The sequence below is a fragment of the Gymnoscopelus braueri genome, assembly GCF_963280865.1.
Source record: "Gymnoscopelus braueri genome assembly, chromosome: 22".
Classification (NCBI taxonomy): domain Eukaryota; kingdom Metazoa; phylum Chordata; class Actinopteri; order Myctophiformes; family Myctophidae; genus Gymnoscopelus; species Gymnoscopelus braueri.
The window spans coordinates 42,558,554-42,585,214 of NC_137624.1; the positions used below are offsets into that span (position 1 = coordinate 42,558,554).

The following is a 26,661-nucleotide window of genomic DNA, read 5'->3' on the forward strand; positions in this document are numbered from 1 at the left end:
AAGAGACCATTTATCAGGGAAGCTTGTTTTCATCATAAACAGTAATAATCTCCGGGGTGTTTCTGCCCTCTAGTGGCTGCATGCATTACTGCACCTGCTTATTTGTTGTGAAGAATGTTTGTGTGTGTGTGTGTGTGTGTGTGTGTGTGTGTGTGAGTGTGAGTGTGAGTGTGAGTGTGAGTGTGTGAGTGTGAGTGTGAGTGTGAGTGTGAGTGTGTGTGTGTGTGTGTGTGTGTGTGTGTGTCATCATGTTTTGAGTGCGTGGGGATCTCATATTAAATAAGCCATTGTGCTTTTATGAGCGATTCAGTTTAGAGGACCTTGTATTGTAAATGGTACTTCCATGTCTTTTCTAAATAAAGTATTCAATCAATCAATCAATCAAAAAATGTTGTTTTAGGTCATGTGTTTATTGTTCATCATTTACGTTACTGTTAAAATGTGGTTGAAAGCATGGGGCTACGTGTTTTGGGGTTATTTTAATACATTAATAATGAATAAAATATATATTTTACAGTAGGCCTAATGCATCCATGGTTTCACATCATCTGCTACAGGCGTTTCATAGGCTCTTTAAACAAATGTTGTACAGCTGAGAAATGTGTTGATCAGAACGCTGTGTGACCCATTTCAACAAGTGAATGAATGTCCAAGACAGAACCTTGGGTTCAGGACGGGCCTGACTCAGTAGCTTGAGCTGGTGCTGCTTCCTGCCTTGATCATCATTTGGAAGACATTGAACAATGACTGTGACAGACAAACACCAGAAGGTATTAATATAGAAAATAATGTGTACAATAATAATTAATAGGCTAAACAGCATCTACAGGGAGCTTTATCTTTTTGGGCGGTGAAACCGCCCCTATAAGTGAGATTTGGAAAAATGTACAAATATCTTGGGCAGTGAAACCGCCCCTAAAAGTGAGGTTTGGAAATTTGTACAATTATCCTGCGCTGTGAGTCCTGAATAGATTGTGATTGGCCAGTGTCACATGACACATGTGCATAGCCCTATATAAGCAACCATAACTTGAAAAAAAACATAAATTGTTTTTTTTCAAGTTATGGTTTTGTCCATCATAAAGAGTGTTTCAATAAATGTATTTATTTTTTGTACATGATTGATCGACTCCATTCAGTATTGTGATTAGCTAGCAAGACACCGCCCACTTCACACAGGGTGTGATTTTTTTTTTTTTAAAGAACATTTATGCTCAAAAGAAATCATCCATAAGGGAGTTGTTTATGAATAAACACATGTAATAAGTAGTGTCCAGGTGTGGGAACGTAAACCTCTATCTAGACTTTTTCTTAGTTCATCTTATGTGTCACGACGCGTTGTGAGCTTGTAGATTCGGCTATTTTCAAATAGCCTAGGTATAAAATAGGGATAAAGTGGTTAATGTATGTTTCATAATGTAATAATTTATGTCTGCAAAGTAAAAGTACAATATTTGCCTCTGAGATGTAGTGGAGGAGAAGTAAAAGTATAGACAATTTTAAATACTCACAGTAGAATAAAGTACCTCAACATTGTACTTAAGTACAGTACTTGAATAAATCTACTTTGTTATTTTACACCACAGCCAAAATGCCTTATGTTTATTTTGTTTTCTTTAATTGAATGGTGTGGCCTTGGTAATGACTATGACGTCATGTCAATCAGTCAGTCAGTGATTTACACGGGTGGTTGCTATGGGAACCATGACATACCTGTCAGTGGGTGATTGTGGGCAGGTGTGCAACAGGAGAAGCCACATAGTTTAGTCCAGCCGTGTGTGGCGGACGGCGTTCAATGTTGTTTTATATCACAAGTGAGTTCATGTTTGTTTGCATGGCTTAATGTTAATAAAAGGATTGACATATCCAAAGAGACACAACTTGCTCTGGACATTGAATTGAGTTAACCCATTAAGGCCCGAGGCGATTCTTTTTTTTTTCTTTACATTTTTATCCCACGATTTTGTAACCCCATTTTTTACACCCAGTGCCAATTGTCTATGTAAAAACCTAGGGAGGCCAGGGCCGAGCTCATGCCTCCTTCAATGCATGAGAGCCAACTGACCTTCTCTTGTCACCTGACAGGGGAGAGTTTCCGTAGCGCGTGGAAGGAACACGTTATTCCAACCAGTTCCTTTCCCCTCCATCAGGCGCCCCGGCTGACCAGGGGGAGGCAGTATAGTGACCAGGATTACTGCATGTTTTTTTGAGAGGGTACCTACCCTAGGGGACACGGGGAGAACATGCAAACTCCACACAGAGTAGGCCCTTTCACCAACCCCACCTAGGGTATGGGCGCTGATGACGCGGAGGAGAGAACACGCCCCCCAGCGCCCACAGCGTCCCCGGCGGGAATCAAACCCAGGACCTTCTAGCTGTGAGAAGACAGCGCTACCGACTGCGCCACCGTGCCCCCTAAGGCGATTCTTAAAAATGTTTTCTAAATCCTAAGCGTTTTTTTTTTTTAATCTAAAAAAATAATGTTTCAAGATTTTTCGAAAATAGCAGATCTACAAGCTCATATGAGCTTGTATATCTGCTATTTTTGAATAGCCAAAGAAATCTAAAGTGACACAGATGCGTTCCAGGTCTTAATGGGTTCACCAACATACATTTCATCACTGTTAAAACCAAATACTTCCACCCATCAAACACACTCTCAGGAATACATCCCATTACTGGTCCCCAAGGCCAACACCGAGCTAGGCAAAACAGCTTTCAGGTTTTCACTTGGAACGAATTACAACGCACTTTCAAAATGGATTCCATGGTCTCACTGGGTCAATTTAAAAAACTTGCTAGCTAATCTTGTCGTGTTAGATTGTCACTGTTTTAATCAAGCTGTCTTTATTACTGTTTTATGATTTTGTTTTTGCTGTTTTCACATACATAACTTGTTTATCCTGCTGTTTTTATCCATCATTATTATTTACACTGTTGTATTATGCTTTTGTAATCTCGGCATCATTGAAAATGAGGGCTCTGCCCTCAATGTATCCCCGAGAAAATAAATAAAGGTTGAATGAATGAATTTGCACGCGTCAAACGTCAACCCAGTTGCCCAGCCCAGGAGTACCTAAAAGGTACAGGGCTCTACACCACTGGTGATAAGCAATGTCATGTGAATGATAAAAGGTTTTATATGAGATATCACGTGTCACCTCAGATTGTTTCTTTGAAAAACATGTTCCTGTTCAACAGATTTCTCTCCTGTCTGAATCCATCTCATTACGAGTTGCATTTAGACCAAAATATTTGCCACATACTACAGCTTAAGTTTTTCATTCCCCTGTATCAATCTTTATGGATGTAATTTGTTCATGTGCTTCTTCAGATTACCACTTTGTGAAAATCTTTTCCCACAAACTATACAAGTACAGGGTTTTTCTCCTGTATGAGTCCTCATGTGTCGTTTCAGATTACTCATGTGACCAAAGTCTTTGCCACACTCAGTACAGGTAAAGGGTTTTTCACCTGTATGAGTCCTCATGTGTTCTTTCAGGTGACCTTTTTTAACGTAAACTTTACCACACTCGGTACAAATAAAGAGTTTTTCACTTGTATGATTCCTCATGTGTGTATTCAATGCATGAATTGAAAAAAAGCCTTTGCTGCAAACTGTACAAGTAAAGGGTTTTTCACTTGTATGACCTGAATGAGTGATCATGTGTTGTTTCAGATTACCTTTGTGACTGAACACTTTTCCACACTCAGTACAAGTAAAGGGTTTTTCACCTGTATGACTAATCATGTGTCGTTTCAGATGACCCTTGGTATTAAACACTTTTCCACATTCAGTACAAGTAAAGGGTTTTTCACCTGTATGAGTCCTCATGTGTCGTTTCAGAAGACTCACGTAACCAAAGACTTTGCCACACTCTGTACACCTCCAGCTTGTCTTCCCTGTGTGAGTCCTCATGGATGGAGTTTGCTTTGATGATTTCAGGTCCTGGAACAGCTCTGAGTTCAGTTTGTTTAAAGCTGACTGATCGTCCCTGGTCTCCTCCCAGTCATCACTGTCTTCAGTGTCAGATTCAGAACAGTGTGAAGAGAGGAGCTGGTCACTAGTTGGTTGTGATGGGACCCAGTCCTCTACATCAGCTTGTGTTTTCATGTGTTCAGTTGAGGTGCTGGCTAGAGGCTCTGTGTCTCTGTTTTCATCATCATCATCATCGTCACTTTTCACTGCTGGTAATGTCAACATTGAGCCAGCAGCCTCCTCTGGTCTTTGAAGAAGCTCCTCTTCCTGTTCCTCTTTAATCTGTAGAGGTTCTGGTTCATCCTGGACCTGACTGGAGTTCCTCTCCTCTTGTTCAGGGGAAACCTCCTCTTTACACACAGGGAGGTTCAGGTACTCTAGACAAATGATCAAATTAGAGTTAAAGGCATAGTGTTTGCCCTGTTTTTACATAACAATATATACATTTTGTACCCATCATTTCCCTCTATACTAGCAGTCAGTGTTTTCATTTTGGTAGACAGGGAAGTTTTTAGAGGGAAATCCAAAACAAACAGTGAGAAATGTGTGAGAAAGTGATCTACCTGTATATTCCATTCGGTAAACATATCTGGATCCATATGTTAGTCTATGTAATGTCAATGTTGACCCATCAGCCTCCTGAAGTAGCTCCTCCTGCTGTTCCTCTTTAATCTGTGGAGGTTCTAGTTTCACATGGACCAGACTGGGGCTCCTCTCCTGCTGTTCAGGGGAAACCTCCTCTTTACACACAGGAAGGAGTGAGAGATCTAGGAGGAGGAGAGAAGAGGTAACATCAGCAGCGATCAACTCTGTTTTATGATTGGATCAGATTGATGTGTGTGGTGTGATGGTGTTCAGCTCAACCCATCCAATAGGAGGGCTTAATGGCGTATACAGTATATTCAATGATTGGTTTTAGGCTCTGCGATGGGAAAGCACTCTGAGAGTCAACACAAAATGCATGTGTGAATATTTACTACTAGTAGTCTATATCTAGATGTATGAATATATCTGTATATTATACAGATATATGTATGATGTACAGCAATAACCAAACAGACACTCATGTCTTATCTTTATCTGAAAATCAGGATTAAATACAAACGGCTGAAGTAAAAGAAATATTAACTTTTGACTTAAAAAAATAATGAAATGGTACTTTTGAGTCTAGTGCAGACTTGCATTGGATTTTCTTGACAAAGTGTGTGTGTGTGTGTGTGTGTGTGTGGTACAATGCCAAAAAGGGTTAAGATAAGATGATGATTGTCCGAAGCAGGGAAGGCAGACAGTTAAAGGGATATTTCACTTTAAAAAAAACTTTGGGTCATTCTATCGTCTACCCAGGCTTTTGTGAGCCCCCCAGACAGTTTTTAAGTTGCTTGATTCATTATTTAATATTCATTTTATCAGACACGCCCCCTTCCTATACAAACCCATTATAACTTCAAACTCCATTTAATGAAAAAAACAATTACATTTTTTTATCGTATTTTTTTTTTAATTTTCAAATAAATATATAAAAAATAAATGAAAAAAGTTTTCGGAAAAACACGGCCCCCTCGCGTATTAGGAGGGCATGGTGAGTCACCAGAACCAAGGACGGGTGTTTTTGATGAATCTAACATGTTAAAAATTGAGTTTTAAGTTATAATGGGTTTGTACAGGAAGGGGGAGTGTCTAATAAAATATCAAATATCTAAATAATGAATCAAGCAACTTAAAAATGGTCTGGAGGGCTCACAAAAGCCTGAGTAGAAGATAAAATTACACAAAGTTTTTTTGAAAGTGAAATATCCCTTTAACCTTTCCTGACTTCTATCTCTCTGGCACTGCCCTTAGTGTCTGCTGTGAGATGAAATATTTGGGCCATATAATCTCAAATGACCTTTCTGATGACAAGTACATATATAGACGGAAGCTGTATGCTCAAGGAGGGAACATGCTGTGTCACAAATTTAGCATGTGCTCAGTACAGGTGAAGATCTCTCTCTTTATATCTTTCTGTACACCTCTATATACTGACTGCTCACCTGTGGTGTCGCTACAAAGAAGGAAAGAAGAAAGCTCCAGTGCAAGCCAGATGTTTGTTAGTTGGGTTATCCACCTGCTCTGCTTTGCTACGCAATCTTATGTATAGATTTATGTGTAGGGTATCCGAGTCAATAGATTACATCATTGCCGTCATAACTAACCCTACACGTAGTTCTGTCAGGTTCTCCTCTAGACTGTGGAACCATCGGCCATCGTCTGTATGTTTGAAACTGAACATGGTGGAAGCATTTTTATTGTATCTCTTATTTCTATTTTTATTGTGTTATGGATCTCCCTTGGGTCTGAAATAAAGAGAGTGTGTGTGTGTGTGTGTGTGTGTGTGTGTGTGTGTGTGTGTGTGTGTGTGTGTGTGTGGTCACTCACAGCCTGCCTCAGTGCAGTTGTCCTCCAGGGTGAAGATGGGAGCCATGCAGCCATCAGTCCTCCAGGGGGCAGGAGGAATGCATGTGGCACTGAGGGAACATGCTGTGACTGGACACACAGCCATCACTGTTGGACATCTGCTACATGCGCAAGCGCGCACACACACACGCACACACACACACACACACACACACACACACACACACACACACACACACACACACACACACACACACACACACACACACACACACACACACACACACACACACACACACTGGTCATTATGATTATGCATGCACTTCATGGTATCACAACACCTCCAAGGCCTTAAAAACAAGGCTCCAAACATCCCAAAACAAACTTGTAAGGCAACTTCTTGGCCTCAATCACATAACCCATCTAACCCCTGCTCATTTTGCTAGGATTGGATGGCTTAGGGTTGAGGACAGAGTACAGCAACTTGCTATGGGCCTGGTCTTCAAGATACACCACAACATTGGGATCCCCCTGTATTTGTCAAAATACTTCCAAAATGTTAACGAAGTCCATGATCATAACACCAGAGGCAGCTCCACAAATCATGTTCAACCCAGATTTGGCTCAACTAAGAGAATGAACTCGTTCTCATGCTATTCATCAAAAATGTGGAATGCCCTACCAAAAGGAGTAAAGGAGTGTAAAACCCTATTCACTTTCAAAACTGCCCTAAAGATACACCTTCAGGAGGCTGCAATTCGAAAATGGCCCCTGTCTAAGTCTTAACCTACCCCCCCTACCCCCCCCCCCTCCTTCATTTTCCTCTTTTGTATATATATATATATATTTTCTCTCTTCATACCAGTAACCTGAAAGCTGATTGTATGACATTCTGTATAGTAGTTGTGTATATCTGTCTGTCTCTTATGTCATCATGATTTGTGTGCATGGGGTTCTCATCTTAAACAAGCTGCGTGCTAAATGAGAGTTCCAGTTTAGTAGACCTTGTATTGTGAATTTGTACTTCCATGTACTGTTGTGTACTGTCACGTTCTATTCTCATGTCTTACTAAATAAACTACATCAATCAATTCCCCATTCGTTTGTGCTTCCCTGTGTCAATTTGTTATGACGTTTGTGATGACAAGAGGATGTTTGGGTAAATTTGGTCCTTCACTCAAGTCCGTGCCCCTCGCCCGTACAGAAAGTCGTCCGTGTGCAGCTCGTGGAAAAGTGGAGATATTTGACTAAACACACGTTTTCTGGCAGAACTTTCAAATGGATATGAAACTAGAGGACAAAATATGACTCCCAAGTCTTAGGAATTAATTATTGGGTGAGTACAGACGGAGTTTAGAGCACTTTTACGGCCGCGCAGATCGTCACTACACAGCGCGTCGACGAGGGTGATATGACTGTGTATTTGGAATACATGAAATGTAAGATCACAGACATTCTAGGGCTAGCGTGAACCCTACAACTCTCGTAGATTGAAAACGTCAGAATCATAAATGTTATACCTTATATTTAGCATTTGTACATGTTTGGAGAAATACGCGGGCTTTACTGGTGACATTCCAGGACAAATGGGGGGGGGGGGGGGGGGTAGACCTAAGACTCTTAATTACGAAAGTAAAAGTCAGACTCGATAAAAAAATAATACGATAGTCTTGATCTAAGGCTCACACACACACACACACACACACACACACACACACACACACACACACACACACACACACACACACACACACACACACACACACACACACACACACACACACACGCAAATAATAATACAAATAGGTGATAAAACCTTTACCTGTGGACGCTCTGTGTGAACACAGCAGGACTTAATGGTCAAAGTGTTTGTGTAACTTTGTCTTGGTGATTAGATAGTGTTATTCTCTCCCTTTAGTCTCCACCAGTAGTAACTAAACAATACCTGATGATAGTGACGGAAAAGGCCAAACAGAACAGATCTACAAATCAACAGTCAATGCGTCGCGTCGCAAAACACGTTTGTTTGTAGATCTACCATATGAGACACAAACAAACCATAGAAACAAACCCGCGTTCCCACACGGACATATTACGCGAGTGCATAGCTCTGTGCACTCCGTTAATATGTCCGTGTGGAAACGCGGATGGGATTTGGAGTTCCGCACACAGAACGTGGTTGTTTCTGTTTTTCTTTTTTATCCTCGTGTGAACGTCTTGACTTGAAGAAATGACATTATGAGATGAATTAATAACACATATATAATAGCGTTTACAGCAACACTGGTATCAATGGTGTCACAAGTCGAACTTTCTACTGGTTTTGATGGAAAGAGACAATTTATCAGGGAAACAGAAGCTTGTTTTCTTCAGACTGTAATAATCTCCGGGGTGATTCTGCCCTCTAGTGGCTGAATTCATTACTGCACCAACCTATACGTGTTCATGTGTTGAGTTGTTTTAGGTCATAATAATAATAAACATATTGTGTTTATTGTTCATCATTTACGTTACTGACTGTTAACATGTGGTTGAAACCATGGGGCTACGTGTTTTGGGCCTGAAAAACAGGACAAATTAGACCACAAAAAAAAATGTAATTTTCTCATCTCTTTTGTACATATAGTATTTTGTATTTGTTGATGACATGTATTATTGTGTAAATTTGTTCCTATGTTGATTAATTGAATACATAGGATCACTATGGAAGTCCCCAGGACTTTTTTGTGTTATGCTTTTAGCCTTAATGTCTTACTGTACCACGTACTGTTTACATTTCTGACTAAAGTATTAAATCAATCAATAGGTCTGTCAGACTGTTTCACTGCTACGGAGTCCAATGTTACTGAGCTTTAAGCTTCCCCAGCAGACACTAGACACTGTGCATAGTGGTCTGAGGTACATGATGAAGTTAATATAATATGTTTTAATTCACTCTCTCTTCTCTGTGTACAGTATATGACCTCCACATGTTCCTGTGTGTGTTCCAATTCAACTACAGTCAGTTAACCACATGAACCCTGGCGTCCTTATTCTGGGCACAGCATAATAGGTCGACAGTCAACAGAAATAGATGATTATTTAGTGAAAATAGCCCACTATGGTGTGAGCTTGTAGATCAGCTATTTTCGCTATTTGACCTACGGTACAACAAAGCAGGGTTTAAGTGGTTAAAAAGTAGATCTCTCCCATAATACAAGGTAAAGACAAGCAGTAAAAAAGAAACACAAGAACCAACAAGATATTTTCTGTAACAGAACATTGGCTTTTACTCTGAACAAGATAACACACTGTCTCCAAACATGACTCTGTTTGTAAAAGCCCTCCGACTTCCGTGACACAGAAAACACATGGAATCAGGGCATGAAAAGGCATTCTAATATTATATTACAATTATTATACAGACAACAGAATTTAGAGATTTAAGGAAGGTTAAAATTACATTTTGGAACATAAAGAATTATAGTAAAAACAACTCAGAGTGTACAAAACACTTCAACAATATAAATGCATACATCCAAATGAAAAGTAGAAGTTTAAATAGGGCTAAAGTGGTTAATGTATGTTTTGTAATAATAATCAAAATCTACAAAGGAACTAAAGTTTTCAAATAATTATAGTGGAGTTAAAGAACAATATTTGTCTCTGAGGTGTAGTGGAGTAGAAGTAAAAGTATTGAACATTGTAAATACTCAAGTCAAGAATACCACAGCATTTTACTTGAGTAAATTGTGTAAATGTACTTTGTTACTTTACACCACTGGTGATAAGCAATGTCATGTGAATGATAAAACGTTTTATATGAGATATCAGGTGTCACCTCAGATTATTTATTTTCCTGTTCAACAGAATTCTCTCCTGTGTGAATCCATCTGTTGAAATTAAGAGTTGCATTTAGACCAAAATATTTGCCACATACTACAACTTAAGTTTTTCATTCCCCTGTATCAATCTTTATGGATGTAATTTGTTCGTGTGCCTCTTCAGAGTACCATTTTGTGAAAATCTTTTTCCACAAACTATACAAGTAAAGGGTCTTTCACCTGTATGAGTTCTCATGTGTTGTTTCAGGTGACTCATTTTAACATAAACTTTACCACACTCAATACAGGTAAAGACTTTTTCATTTGTATGAATCCTCATGTGTAAATTCAAAGTATAATTTGAACCAAAGGCTTTGCTGCAAACTGTACAACTAAAGGGTTTTTCACCTGTATGAATATTCATGTGGTCTTTCAGATGACACTTGTAACCAAAGACTTGGCTACACTCGGTACAAGTAAAGGGTTTTTCACCTGTATGACTAATCATGTGTTGTTTCAGCTTACTCTTCTGACTAAACAGTTTTCCACACTGTGTACAAGTAAAGGGTTTTTCACCTGTATGAGTCCTCATATGGACTTTCAGGCGACTCATGTAACCACAGACTTTGCCACACTCTGTACACCTAAAACTTCCCTTCCCTGTGTGAGTCCTCATGGATGGAGTTTGCTTTGATGATTTCAGGTCCTGGAACAGCTCTGAGTTCAGTTTGTTTAAAGCTGACTGACCTTCCCTGGTCTCCTCCCAGTCATCACTGTCTTCAGTGTCAGATTCTGAACAGTGTGAAGAGAGGAGCTGGTCACTAGTTGGTTGTGATGTTCCACAGTCCTCTACATCTTGTGTTTTAATGTGTTCAGTTGGGGTGCTGGCTAGAGGCTCTGTGTCTCTGTTTTCATCTTCATCTTCACTTTTCACTGCTAGTAATGTCAACGTTGAGCCAGCAGCCTCCTCTGGTCTTTGAAGTAGCTCCTCTTCCTGTTCCTCTTTAATCTGTAGAGGTTCTGCTTCCTCCTGGACCAGACTGGGACTCATCTCCTGCTGTTCCTCTTTAATCTGTGGAGGTTCTAGTTTCACATGGACCAGACTGAGACTCATCTCCTGCTGTTCTTCTTTAATCTGTGGAGGTTCTAGTTTCACATGGACCAGACTGAGACTCATCTCCTGCTGTTCCTCTTTAATCTGTGGAGGTTCTAGTTTCACATGGACCAGACTGGGGCTCCTCTCCTGCTGTTCCTCTTTAATCTGTGGAGGTTCTAGTTTCACCTGGACCAGACTGGGGCTCCTCTCCTGCTGTTCAGGGGAAACCTCCTCTTTACACACAGGAAGGAGTGAGAGATCTAGGAGGAGGAGAGAAGGGGTAACGTCAGCAGAGACCAACTCTATGTGTTTTATGATTGGATCAGATTGATTCCCCTGTTTATTGATTGATGTTTTATAATGATCACCGGTGTTTTCAGGTTTTATATCGTCTGTTACAAATTCACGCTACTTATAAAAAATTGTCATGGACAAAGTATTTATTGTGTAACTGACCTACAAATCCAAACAGCACTAACCAATGTTTTCGTTACCTAGTCTATTGACAAACCTCGCAACTAATTTAGATTCCACTGCCTAAAGTCAAATAGTGACATAAGTAATTGACTTAACTGACATCTCCGTTCAGTAAAACTGTGATCCTATTATTATTAATATTGACTTGCACACAGTTTGGCTCTGGTTGGCTAACCGTGCTCAGCTTAACCCATCCGGAGGGCTTAAAGACGTATATATTCAATGATTGATTTTAGGCTCTGCAGTGGGAAAGCACTCTGAGAGTCAACACAAAATGCATATGTGAATATTTATATCTAGATATATAAATATATCTGTATACTATACAGATATATGTATGCTGTACACCAAAGAGACGCTCATTTCTTTTATTTATTAATTATATATATATGTGGATATATATATATATATCATAAAAAATAGGATTAACTACAAACAGCTGAAGTACAGAAGTTATCAACTTTTGACTTTTTAAAATAAATTAAATGGTACTTTTGAGTTGAGTGCAGACCTGCATTTGATTTACTTGTCCACACTCTTGACAAAGTGTGTGTGTGTGTGTGTGTGTGTGTGTGTGTGTGTGTGTGTGTGTGTGTGTGTGTGTGTGTGTGTGTGTGTGTGTGTGTGTGTGTGTGTGTGTGTGTGTGTGTGTGTGTGGTACAATGCTAAAAAGGGTTAAGATGATGATTGTCCGAAGCAGGGAAGACAGACAGTTAACCTTTCCTGACTTCTATCTCTCTGGCACTGCCCTTAGTGTCTGCTGTGAGATGAAATATTTGGGCCATATAATCTCAAATGACCTTTCTGATGACAAAGTACATACATAGATGGAAGCTGTATGCTCAAGGGAACATGCTGTGTCGCAAATTTAGCATGTGCTCAGTACCGGTGAAGATCTCTCTCTTTATATCTTTCTGTACACCTCTGTATACTGACTGCCCACCTGTGGTGTCTCTACAAAGACGGCATTATCAGACTCACAGTGTCTTATAATGACTGCATGAGGCTGCTGCTGAGAGCTCCAAGAAGCTCCAGTGCAAGCCAGATGTTTGTTAGTTGGGTTATCCACCTGCTCTGCTGTGCTACGTAACCTTATGTATAGATTTATGTGTAGGGTATCTGAGTCAGTAAATGACATCATTGCCGTCATAACTAACCCTACACGTAGTTCTGTCAGGTTCTCCTCTAGACTGTGGAACCATCGGCCATCGTCTGTATGTTTGAAACTGAACATGGTGGAAGACTTTTTATTCTATCTCTTATTTCTATTTTTATTGTGTTATGGATCTCCCTTGGGTCTGAAATAATGAGTGTGTGTGTGTGTGTGTGTGTGTGTGTGTGGTCACTCACAGCCTGCCTCAGTCTCAGTGCGGTTGTCCTCCAGGGTGAAGATGGGAGGCATGCAGCCATCAGTCCTCCAGGGGGCAGCAGAGCTCAGGGAGGAATGCATGTGGCACTGCGGGGACATGATGTGACTGGACACACAGCCATCACTGTTGGACATCTGCTTCACACACACACACACACACACACACACACACACACACACACACACACACACACACACACACACACACACACACACACACACACACACACACACACACACACACACACACACACACACACACACACACACACACACACACACACACACACACACACACACACACACACACACACACACACACAGGGCATAAAAAATGCATAATATCTCTCCTAACCTCTTTACTTAAGTCAGACAGTCCAAAGTCTCAGCACATCGTTCGTGGCACAAGGTCATGACCAGCGTCTTCTTTCCTAAAATGCATTATTTAAGGCGCGCCAGTATAGTCCTATGATTTGTTTTGAAATTAATCTGGGCCGATACAGTAGGTTCAGTAGAATTTATAATTCCAAAATGCTTGCTCCTTGTGTCTCATTCATAAGATGCTTTTATAGACCTCTTTTCACACCTGGTTACATTTGGCTACACTGACATTTGACCTTAAGACAATTTATTGCACTGTCAATATAATAGCAATGCCACATGCATGGGGGGAAAAAAAGACTGAATTGTTATCGTTTTGTTGACCGAAACGATGAGTGGCTTACATGTGGCTACAATGCTAATTGAAAGACTAAGACATTGCACTGTAGTTTATTAAAATTGTTGTAATGCGATGTATTTGTATGTGACTTTGTTATGGTCCAAAGGTACAGTATGACAGGTGAGGAGATGCAGCTACTGTCATATTTTCAAATATGGCCACGTTTGAAAAACATTTAGCTTCAACCCTTTCCCCACGTGAGAACTCCGGGTTCAAAACTCAAAGTGTCAGGCTGCCACTTCCTACCTTTTGTCCCTCATAACCTCTCTGCCTGAGCAGGACTCCAGACCACCACAAAAGGTGTGCCAGTTAAAAACGTCACCTGATCACATCTGTGCGAGTGCGTGATGATCATTAACATCCTTAGAACTTTCATAGTATTCACAATGCGTTTAGATGACCACAACCTGGACCATGCCAACACTGTAGTTTAAGAACAACATTCAACCTATCTGTATCTATAGACAATATCTATGTATAGTAGATATATGTGTTTAAGGGTCACTGAGCCAAACACTTAATCTCCAACTGTAGCCAACTGGTCTTCAACCAAAAGAATTGAAAAACACTGGAATCCATGTTTTTACTGAGGTCTGATTGGCTCACAGGCCACCGGCTTCGAATGCTATCAATGCATTGAAAGGGAGATTATCACGTTTTATCAGACCTTTGAATGGGCGAGTATCCGCGATTTAGACCTACCCGCGATTTGTCAGACCATTCATGGGGCGTAATCAGGAGCTACTGACCTACTTGGAGGCGGAGCAGTCCCCACAACAATATTTACGATTCTGTGCCTATCGGTAAATAACTCGAACGGCGCTGAGCAGGCGCGTACGGTGGGTTCTAACGTGGACCGGGCCAGATTCTTAACCCCCCCCCCCCCGCCCAGGCGGGGCGGGTGGGGGCTCGCGCAACGATCAGCGTTAATGCAAGAGAGAGAAACGTGAATAAAACACAATATGCAAGTATAATCAATGTATGTTTTTTTATTCTCAAAAGTGTATTTACAACAGCAAAGTTAACAAATCAAATACAGTGCACTGCAGTGCAAACATATAGCAGCCTAGTCTGTTACAGCTTAATACGACGGGGCTTGCACTTGAACATGTCAATAACCTCATCTGGGTCCAAACGGTTAGTTAAATCTCTCTCAAAGGACAGGAGACATAGACTGTTTAGGCGAGAGGTTGTCATTGAACTTCTGCATGCATTTTTGATTCTGCCTACACTGGAAAATAGGCGTTCAACGGTGCATGTGGTCATTGGCAGTGTTATCAATGCGTTTAAGAAACAGCGGACACTGGAGAAGGTGCTAGCTGGGCACGCATCCAAAACCTTAATTAGTGTGTCAAATTTTTCACCCTCGCTTTCTTTTCTTGCAAGGTGGGTCCAAAATGAATGAAGCTGCTGTTCTTTAACTGTTAGACCAAAAACACTGCCAGAGACATTGAGAGTTTTTACCATATCAGTTGCATCAGCACGGGGAGTTGTTAGGAACACACTAGCAGATGTCATGAAACCATAAGAGTCTTTTTGGAACCTGCTGGCATTCAACTCACCAAGTTGACAGTCTACAATCTGGTTTAAAATGATGCGTAAATCATTGTCACACCTGACTCTTGTTCGCTTTCCCAGCGAAGTAGTAATAACACTGTGCTCAAATCGAGTGGGAACAAAACGTTTTCGGGCTGACACAATTGGATTTTGATCCCACTTATCAAGAGTATTATCCGTCATTATAGCATTTGTTGCGGCCAGGATGGCCAGGTATCCGAGGCGGGATTCGTCCTTGGACCTTATATCAGACAGATGAGTTTTAAGATCCTCTATAAAACCTATACTTTCTTTCACAGTTATATCGACAGATTGCAGGCCAATGGTTGCAGTATCCGAAACAGTAAACAGGTTTGCAAAGAGGTTGAGAAGGAAAACAAACTTCTTTGTTTGCATCTGAGACAACAATGTGTTAGCGTCTGTGCGTGTGTGTCCCTCTGCCATCTCGCTATATTCACTCAAAACGTCGAGTACAACGTCATACAGCTTAAGCACTTTACTGACAGAAGCAGACCTTGAACTCCACCTTGTGTCACAACCACGTTGAAGTTCAACGGCTCTGCGGCCAGGGTACTTCTCTTTCTGCAGTTGCATGAAATTCGCATGTCGCTGGGTGCCTGACATAAAAGCATGCAGTGAATTTAGAGTAACAAAAAAAGCTTCTGCATTTTCTGATGTGCGTGCTACACTCTCTACGCTCTCTACACTGGCTCTCTCTACACTGGCTCCCCGTAGCGGCTCGCATCCAGTTCAAAACCCTGGTGCTAGCCTATAGGGCAGTGAAAGGAACAGCTCCTTCCTACCTCCGGGCTATGGTCGATGCCTACACCCCTGCCCGACCACTTCGGTCTGCCACCTCGGGGCGACTGATTGCCTCGTCACTCAAGGGTCCTTCTGGCCGATCCACACGGTCACGACTTTTTTCTGTTCTGGCCCCACAGTGGTGGAATGAACTTCCCACTGATGTTAGGACAGCAGAGTCACTGCCCATATTTCGCCGCAGGCTGAAAACTCACCTCTTCAGGAAACACTACCCTTCCTCTCTGCCTGACCTACTTGTTGTTAACTAGTTGTACGAACGCTTGTTTTCTATTGCTGTATTGTTTATTGGATTATTGGATTGTTTATTGGATCTTGTTTAGTCGATACACTTAATTGTTTTAGCTCATGCTCATTTGATTTAGCTATTTTGTCTCATCTGTTTAAGGAAATAGGTAGCTGATATATTGCACTTTTACCTTAGCGCTAGGTATACTCTTGGTTGCTTGTTTTTGCAGAAAATGCACTAAAGACTTCTGGTGATTAGTAGTTTTCGTTCCCTACCTATGTTGAATACACTTATTGTAAGTCGCTTTGGATAAAAGCGTCTGCTAAATGACTGTAATGTAATGTAATGTGCTACAGCCCCCAGGACAAGATTAAGTCTATGTGAGTGGCAATGTGTGTATGTGGCATGTGGAAATGTGTGCTTGAGAATGGCCTGCACTCCACCCTTGTGTCCAGACATCACAGAGGCCCCGTCAAACCCCAGCCCCACACACAAGTTTCTGTCTAGGTTGAAAGGTTGCACAACTTCAACGATTTTCTCAGCTATTGCTTTGGCCGTCATGTCCCCTGTGTCAACAAATCCTAGGGCTCTCTCCTTGATATTCCCCTTGTACACATAACGTATGCAGACAGCAACCAATTCCTTCTTAGAAATGTCCTTGCATTCATCGGCTAGTAATGCGTAAAATGTTGGATCAGAATCAGCCAACTCTTTCTTTATGTTAAATGGGCTTGGATACCTGGATTATGCTTGCGACCAGTTTACAGCTCCTTAAAATTGCCTGTGTTCTTATCATCATCATCGGTCTCTCTGTGTCCACGTAATGCTATGCCTTGCTTTGCACAGACAAGGATGACGTCCAAAACAGCTTTGAGATGATCGCGGTTCTTCTCGAGTTTCTCAGCATAAATCCCATCAGTGTTTGTCAACTGATTTAGGACTGTGCCACGGCCACTTGTGGTTAGTTCTTTGTATCCCAGGTATCTTTGTAGTCCTTCTTTATGTCCGTCGCTCTTCTCATACGTCGTAAAAGCAACGCCTGTGCGTTTCCAGGCTGAAAAGCCACCATGCGTAAATGCGTTCTCTGAATGCTCAGGCGCAAAATGCCGACAGGTCTTGCAAAACACAGCATCTCGACTAATGCTGTACTCGATGAATGAATATTTCTCATACCAGTTTTTTTAAAAGCACCTGGAGCGTCCGTTGATCGTTGTAGTTGGGAAGCGGCTTAGTTTGGGTTGAGTTGCTGGCTCGTCGATAGCAGAGAGGTCTGTAGGCGCAACTGCGCCGCTGGAATCCGGGGAGCAGGGGCGCACTGGTATGGTGCTGTTGGCCGCGGCGATGATTGCTGGTGGTGGCGGGTCTGGCGTTGTGGTGGGCGCTGCTGGTTGTGGCCCCACTGGCCCCCCACCAGCAGCCGCTGGTGGGGCAGTCGTCACCGCTGGCACGGTGATGAGCGCTGGTGTCCTGGCACTGCTGCTGTCCTCCTTTGCTGGCGTCTTGCTGGAGCTGGCGGCGAAGTGTAGTAGCATGCTGCTCTGGACAAATCGTTTTTTGGTTGGTGGCTTGAGCTTCTTCATGTTGTAGAGTAGTAGACTAGTCACAAGTCACAACAATAATGAAATGTAGAGCTATCTCTGGACCCGCTTTATACTGTTTACCTGGCAAGAGAACCGGTTTGACGGGGAAACCGGTTTTTAATGGCCCTCATTAACAATTCGGCCGAATGCAAATAAGCCCGAATTGAAAACAAAGGCGAATTCCTGTGGTTGGCTACAAGAGAACAGGGTGTGGGGGTGCTAATGTTGTTATGTTGATTTTTAGTTTTTTTCCCCCTGGGGGGAGCAGAGTTTTCCAGACCGGGCCATGGCCCCATTGGCCTCTATGACGGTACGCCCTTGGCGCTGAGTAGGCACAGGCGAACGTCACACCGTTCAGGACGGCAACTCGGTCGCCTTAGCTCCCTCGGTGGTCCTTCACGGGGTGACAGTTCGCCTGTGACTGCGCGCCTCCGTCATGGTCCGAAACCAAAACCAAAACCGAAACTGAACTATTTAAGTCATCTCCGTTGGTAGGTCAGTATGTCTTGATAACACCCAATGAATGGTCTGATAAATCGCGGGTAGGTAAGTAGGTCGCCTATTTCGCCCATTCAAAGGTCTAATAAGTCGCCTATTTCGCCCATTCAATGCATTGATAGCATTCGAATCAGGTGCACAGGCTCCATTTCAGGGATCATAGAAGGCTTCAAAGACAATCCTATGTGTATTGGGATGTTGTGTATTGGGATGGAATGAGACGGCTTTGCAGAGCGACGTGTGGATGGGTTGGTTACCGCTGCTGTAAAGTAGATCACACATGTACTGACCTCTGTTACACTGGGATGTCCAGCTGCTTTCCCATCACTGTGATCCTCCAGGCCACCGGGAGGCGCTGTAACACTATCTCCTCCTCCTCCTCCTCTGGTGCTGATGCTGATGTGACTCCCTGTGAACATCTGGTCAGTCTCTCTGGTCTCCACAGCTCCCTCCACCTTCACCACCAGGAGTCTCCTCCTCTCCTCCTCGTCCTCAGCATCTGCTGACTGATAATAGACTCTTTAGAGCAGGGGTCTTCAACGTTTTCAGGCCAAGGACCCCCTAGCTGAGAGAGAGATGAAGCAGGGACCCCCTACTCTATATTGTATACAATTGTGTTTCAGATTCAACACTTTTGGTTCATGGGGTCTGCTCTTTTTTCCCTCTACACCTATGCCGCTTTGCCAAAAATAGCCGATCTACAAGCTCACAACGCCTCGCGCTGCGAGGCGTTGTGAGCTTGTAGATCTGCTATTTTTGGCTAAAGTTCTCCTCAGAAAAGGGTTGCTAGGGTTCAAGTAGTTAAATAATCATATCACACAAAGATTTGGCGGACCCCCTGTAGTAACTCTGAGGACCCCCTAGGGGTCCCTGACCCCCTGTTGAAGACCCCTGCTTTAGAGATAAGAAGGTTCTCAAACTTTTTCATGTCAAGGACCCCCAACTTGACACTTATTAGCCCGCGGACCCCCCGTTTGAAAATAAATGCCAGGCAGGGACCCTCATAAGAGAAGATTTTACGGCTCTAACAGTGATTTTCAACCATTTTAATTTCAAGGACCCCCCAGTTTGACATTCATTAGGGCTACGGACCCTCATTTAATGTCATTTCTATCTCTGGGACCCCAATTTATACTGTAAAATCCGTGTTAATTTCACTCAGAGTGTACAAATGAACACTCTTGTACACTCTCAGAGTTACAGACCACTAAGGTTCCATTTGGCTCCTAACTATCCATCATTTAGCTGGGGACCCCCTGGAACTCCCTCAAGGACCCCTGGCCCTGGGGGTCCCCTGACCGCACTTTGAGAACGAATTGATTAGACTAGACACGCTGTTGTTTTATGTTGTTTTATGATGTATTTGATACCAGTCTTAGCGACCCCCCCCCCCCCCAGGAAAAGGTCAGGCTCGATAAAAAAGAAACACATCTACGATAGTCTTGATCTAAGGCTCACACACACACACACACACACACACACACACACACACACACACACACACACACACACACACACACACACACACACACACACACACACACACACACACACACACACACACACACACACAGATCTCCTGGTGGAGATTAATGAGTTTCCCTTTGGATCCAACTCAACATTAATTGGCATCTATAAATGATAACAATTACATTTAGTTAACATGCCTGCATCTGTATATACATTTATTTGCTGAATGAAATGTATCAAATGAGTTTGTTGAAAATTGTGAAGATATATTTTTTTAACTCTTCTTTCTTTTAGCTTCTGGACTCAGGATTGTGCTTCTTGGGAAACAAGAAGACAAACAGACTACACTTTGTAACTTAATTACAGGGAAACAGAAAAAACTGAAAAAAATTGTAGTGCCAGAAGAAGGGGAGTGGCAGGGAAAGTCAGTCAGAGACAAATGCTAAATATAAGGTGCTTACCCGCTTGTCCCAAATGTTAACTAGGTGTCCGGAGTATTTGTTTAATGTATTAGTCCATATTATTCAATAAAGAAGTGTTTTAATTCCGTCGATGGCCGAACGCCATTTACCCCCCTCGTTTACTTCCGGTTTACATTGAGTGTAATTCCGGGCATCACCGGATGCGCCCCGTCACTACCACCCATGGGAATTCCAACAGAATCGGCCACAGACGGGATTAAAACACTTCTTTATTGATAAATATGGACTAATACATTGCACAAACACTCCGGACACCTAGTTAACATTTGGAGCAAGCGGGCAAGCACCTTATATTTAGCATGTGTACATGTTTGGAGAAATACGGGCTTTACTGGTGACATTCCAGGACAAACGGGGGAGCTAAGACTCTCTTAAAGGACGACTTCACCCATTTTCAACCTATCTTCATATAATTGGTCCTCACTAAAGCTCATGATAAAATGGTTAAAAAAAATTTTTGTCTCTGTCTGTGTCTCAGAGGAGGGCTGTGGACAGTTCAGAGTCCTGTCTACCAGTGACATCATCGATGGGGAATCCAAGATAATAGAAACTGCAGGCTTTCCATTCCTGGAAAGTTGCAATGCAATAATAGAAGCCATTGTTCTCGCGTTAATAAAAATCTAAATGAAAAATGTGAAATCTCGTTGGGAAAAAAAAATCATGCCTAACGATGATGTCACTGGTAGACGGGTTTCTGGACTGTCCACAGCCCTCTATGAGACACAGACAGTGTAGAAAAAATTGTACCATTTTACCTAGCTCCATAAAGAACCTCTCACTCCGCTATACAGCTCCGGAGCTCTATAGCGGAGTGAGAGGTTCTTTATGGAGCTACATTTTACCATGAGTATTAATGAGGACCAATTATATGAAGATAGGTTGAAAATGGGTGAAGTCGTCCTTTAAATACGAAAGTAAAAGTCAGACTCAATAAAAAAAGAATACGATAGTCTTGATCTAAGGCACACACACACACACACACACACACACACACACACACACACACACACACACACAAGTGGTGGGTTCTACCGTCAGATGCTACACCTTGAGATTTTTTTTCGTCGCCACTGTACACCTTCAAAAACTGTTCAAAACAGCGTCTCTGAGACGCTGATACGCTCTGATACGCTAACTGCCCAAGGCTGGGGGGCAGCAAGAATGTGTGGGCTAACTCTGAGTTGACGGCTTATCATGTGTGAAGCTATTGTCCTTGAGGTGATAAGTAATGGCTGCGACGGAATTCACACATTAACAATGCCTTGTAGAGGAAGCAACGACTTGGTCGGTGCCTTAACCAGTGTTGCCAGATATTGTGAGAGAAACAAGCAAACAGGTCTATGAAAACAAGCCCAAAAGAAGCGAGCCCTTCACCCTTTAAACATAATACATTGGCTATTTGAAAATAGCCTATCTACGCCTAGCCTATCTACGCCTAGCCTATCTACGCGATGCAACGCTTTGTGAGCTTGTAGATCTGCTATTTTCTTTTAAAGAAAAATTTAAAACATTGGAATATTTTTGAAACATTTTAACAATGAACACACACAAATCTTGTATGGGGTCCCTGGCATAACATTATTTTCAGATGGAGGTCCATGCAGACAGACACATATTAATTTGGGGGTCTTTGACTTGTTTGAGAAACACTGGTTTAAAACAACATAGGAAACAAGCAACTAATCTTTAAGAAACAAGCCCTAAAAAAAAACTCGCACCGCGCAACCACCAATACACCAACTTTACAGAAAAACAAGCCCAAAGTCGCTTATAATAAGTGGACATGGCAACACTGTACCTAACCTGGGGAACTTCACCAGGCTACTTCACTGCCAGTCAGTCCATGTGGAGTGGACGTAGAGGAGATAGTCTCCCGTTTGACCACTTGATCACATTATAACTAACGGCCGATCTACACCAGACTTTTCAAAGCGCGCGTATGCGTGGCGCGTAGAGTGCGTTTGTTTAGATCCAATTGATATCAATGATAGCGGCTACACCAGGCGCGCGGATACGCGAGTCCCCAGGGCCGGACTGGGACCAAAATTCAGCCCTGGCATTTTGGTCCGAACCGGCCCACCACCCCCCGGGCCGTTTTGTCAACGGGGGGGGGGGGCGTTTCACTGTTTCAGCCCAGCCCTGCACATGAACTCTGCAGCCGCACTGAGGCCCCTGCAGGAAAGCATCCAAGCCCAAACATTAACGTAACTAATAATTGGGCCACGCGACCCGGAAATGACCGTAATAATCCTAAAACGGGAGCGAAAATATTAAATAAAAAAAAATTTGGTACGCCAAATGGCCAGTCCACCCCTGCGAGTCCCGCATACGCAGGCTTTAAAATAGGACTGGATCTAAAAGTGCGTGTGTGCGTATATGCGCGTGTGTGCGAAAAAAGTCTGGTGTGTTTCCACAGTAAGAGTATCTGCGGCACGAGAGTCTGATGGATAAATAGATCTGACCATCGACTCTCTCTCTATGCATCTATTTATAGAAATCCTTGCGCTCTTACATGGTAATAATCGTTGCGTTGCATTGAAAATGCATCTAAGCTTGGAAGTGGTTGAGCTCAGGTGATCAGACATCAGTAAGAAAAATCAGTACAAAAGAAAAATCAGTACAAAGCATATTGCGTGTGGGCCACACACACGCGCGTCTATAATTAATTAATTAATTATAGACGCGCGCATGCCGTGCGTGTGGGAGGCAGGGAATAATCATAGTATACCTTCAAAAAAAAACTAGACAACACTGACACACACACACGCATCAATGTAAATAATACAAATAGGTGATAAAGTCTTTACCTGTGGACGCTCTGTGTGAACACAGCAGGACTTAATGGTCAAACTGTTTGTGTAACTTTGTCTTGGTGATTAGATAGTGTTATTATCTCCCTTTAGTCGAAAAAGCCGAAGAGAACAGAGAACAGATCTACAAATCAACAGTCAATACGTCGCGTCGCAAAACACGTTTGTTTGTAGATCTACCATATGAGACACAAACAAACCCGCGTTTCCACACGGACATATTATGGGAGTGCATAGCTCTGTGCACTCCATTGATAAGTCCGTGTGGGAACGTGGATGGGATTTCCGCACACAGAACAAGTCTGATTTCTGTTTTATCCTCGTGTGAACGTCTTGACTTGAAGAAATTACATCATGAGATGAATTAATAATACATATATAATAGTGTTTACAGCAACACTGGTATCAATGGTGTCACAAGTTGAACTTTCTACTGGTTTTGATGGAAAGAGACAATTTATCAGGGAAACAAAATATTGTTTTCTTCAGACTGTAATAATCTCCGGGGTGATTCTGCCCTCTAGTGGCTGAATTCATTACTGCACCAAGTTATAGTTATTTGTTATGGAGAATGTTTTTGTTGTTGAATGTTTGGGGGGGAGGGAGGGGGGGTCGTGTGTTGAGTTGTTTTAGGCCAGGCCATGTTAATTGTTCATCATTTATGTTACCGTTAAAGTGTGGTTGAAACCATGGGCTACGTGTTTTGGGGATATTTTAATACATTCATAATGAATAAAATATATATTTTACAGTAATGCATCCATGGTTTCACATCATCTCCATCAGGCATTTCATAAACTCTTTAATTCAAGTATTATTATCCAGCTGTGAAATGTGTTGATCTTCAGAACGCTGTGTGACCCATTTCAACAAGATTCAGGACGGGCCTGACTCAGTAGCTTGAGCTGGTGCTGCTTTCTGCCTTGTTCATCATTTGGAAGACATTGACTCTGACAGACAAACACCAGAAGGTGTTACTATAGAATATAATTTGTACAATAATGATAGGCTAAACAGTACCAACATGGGTCTGTATTTTGCTAGGAAGAAATCATCCATAGCATAAGGGAGTTGTTTATGAATAAAAACATGTAATAAGTAGTGTCCAGGTGTGGGAACGTAAACTTCTATCTAGACGTTTTCTTAGTTCATCTTATGACCTAAAACTGCTGCCACATAGTTAAAAGCACAGAATCTTCTAGATTGTAGAATGTCATTGTATGTTGTATTGTTATCATTTCCCTTCAGTGGAGAAAGGAACCAGGAGCCTCAGACCATCATTCCTCGTCCATCAGACTTACAGTAACAGGCATTCAGACCAGTAACGTTCTCCTGGCATCCATGAAAGCTTCCCCAGCAGACACTAGACACTGTGCATGGTGGTCTGAGGCTCATGATGAAGTTAAAATAATATGTTTTAATTCAATACATCATCTGACTCTCTCTCTTCTCTGTGTACAGTATATGACCTCCACATGTGTTTCTGTGTTCCTGTGTGTGTTCCAATTCAACTACAGTCAGTTAACCACATGAACCCTGGCGTCCTTATTCTGGGCACACAGCATAATAGGTCGACAGTCAACAGAAATAGATGATTATTTGGTGAAAATAGCCCACTATGGTGTGAGCTTGTAGATCAGCTATTTTCGCTATTTGACCTACGGTACAACAAAGCAGGGTTTAAGTGGTTAAAAAGTAGATCTGTCACAACACAAGGTAAAGACAAGCAGTACAAAGAACCAACAAGCTGTTTTCTTGGCTTTTAATCTGAACAAGATAACACACCGTCTCCAAACATGACTCTGTTTGTAAGAGCCCTCTGACTTCTGTGATACAGAAAACACAAATGGAAACGGGGCATGAAAAGGTATTCAACCTTTTCAGGCCACGACCCCCCAAAATAATCATACTTGAACTGGGGACCCCCCACCCTGACAAACACTTGTAGGAGTTGAGACATAACATTTAGTTTGACTCGATTCCACGGATAAATATTGTGAAACGCCTTGCATTTTATAGCATACTATAGTTTGTTGATTACTTTTGATGCAGTAATGGTCTTTTTTCTTTTCTTTCTTTCGAGGTATCAACAAGGTCCTTAAATTGTCAGTTCACTTTCATTTGGGGACCCTCCGCCAAAATCATGTGGGGACCCCCTGGGGGTCCTGACCCACAGGTTGAGAACCACTGAGTTAGACTAATATGACTATTCAGATCATCAGGTTTCACACATTAATTTGTTTGGTGCAGCTGTGTTGCTTACTAGTGTGCCATGTTTTCATGGCACACTAGTAAGCAACACAGCTGCACCAAACAAATTAATGTCCCGTCTGTCCCGTCTGTCAAATTAATGGCCCCGTCCTTTTTACGCTGTATATCAATAATATTATCTCACTCTAAATGACTGTCATGCACATCTTTATGCCGACGACACTGTCATATATTGTGTTGCAGACTCAGCCCAGCTTGCCAATATGAAGCTGCAGCTCGCTTTCAATGCTCTCCAGGATGCCCTGGTTGAGCTTAGGCTTGTACTTAATGCAAGCAAGACTAAGCTCATGGCATTCTCTAGGGCTAAAACCACCAACTGTGACAATCTAACTATAATCGCTTCAAATGGCTCTAAAATTGAGAGGGTCTCAGAGTATAAATACCTTGGCATCTGGCTGGATGAAAAATTATCTTTTAAATACCACATCGAAAACCTTGTCACAAAATTAAGACAGAAAATTGGTTTTCTCTATAGGAATAAAGCGTGCTTTCCTGCATCCTGCAAAAAAACTATTATTGAAGCCACTTTCCTTTCCGTGTTAGACTATGGGGACATTATTTATAGGATTGCTGCCCCTTCAACTCTAAAACATCTCGACACAGTGTACCATTCTGCCTTAAGGTGGGTAACTGGTGACAGTTATGGTACCCATCACTGTACTCTTTATGAGAACGCAGGCTTATCCTCACTCTCTGTGAGGCGTGATAAGCACTGGTATCTGTTTATTTTTAAAGCTATCTCAGGAATGCTCCCCCCATATATTTGTGATATGTTGGATCAGAAGCCTAGTACCCACCAGACCCGTTCGAGTGACTTCCTGACGCTCAAGGTTCCATTTGTGAATTCAGAACTAGGCAAGGCAGCATTCTCTGTTAGTGCACCATCTGCCTGGAATGAGCTTCAGAAGTCCCTAAAAATCTGATTACTGCCCTCATTGGGTCAATATAGAGCAATGGTTTCCAGCACCTTTGTACCAGACTGTAACTGTTTTATTTAAAATTCCTGTTCTTTCGTTGAAATACTATATAGTATTTCTATTCTCCGATTATTAATTAATTGATGTATGTAAATGTATTCCTGTTGATTATGCTGATTATGTTGTATC

At 42.1% G+C, this 26,661-nt stretch overlaps 2 protein-coding genes across 5 annotated transcripts in view; both read right to left on the minus strand.

Moving 5' to 3' along the window:
• Positions 1-26,661, minus strand: part of LOC308077747 (receptor-interacting serine/threonine-protein kinase 3-like) — a 156,814-nt gene that overhangs the window by 112,386 nt on the left and 17,767 nt on the right. The window lies entirely within an intron of this gene.
• LOC308078669 (uncharacterized protein) lies at positions 9,936-23,420 on the minus strand. Of its 3 annotated transcripts, XM_080419938.1 has the most exons (5): positions 23,282-23,420; positions 18,813-19,028; positions 13,100-13,253; positions 10,753-11,532; positions 9,936-10,245 (listed from the first exon to the last, which is right to left on the minus strand). In XM_080419938.1, the coding sequence occupies exons 2-5, from the start codon at positions 18,939-18,941 to the stop codon at positions 10,190-10,192; spliced, it is 1,119 nt and encodes a 372-aa protein (XP_080276064.1). In that variant the 5' UTR covers positions 18,942-19,028; positions 23,282-23,420; the 3' UTR covers positions 9,936-10,189. The 3 variants fall into 3 exon arrangements, with proteins under 3 accessions (XP_080276064.1, XP_080276062.1, XP_080276063.1); XM_080419936.1 differs by having other exon boundaries at positions 9,936-11,532; XM_080419937.1 differs by lacking the exon at positions 23,282-23,420 and adding an exon at positions 21,507-21,545 and having other exon boundaries at positions 9,936-11,532.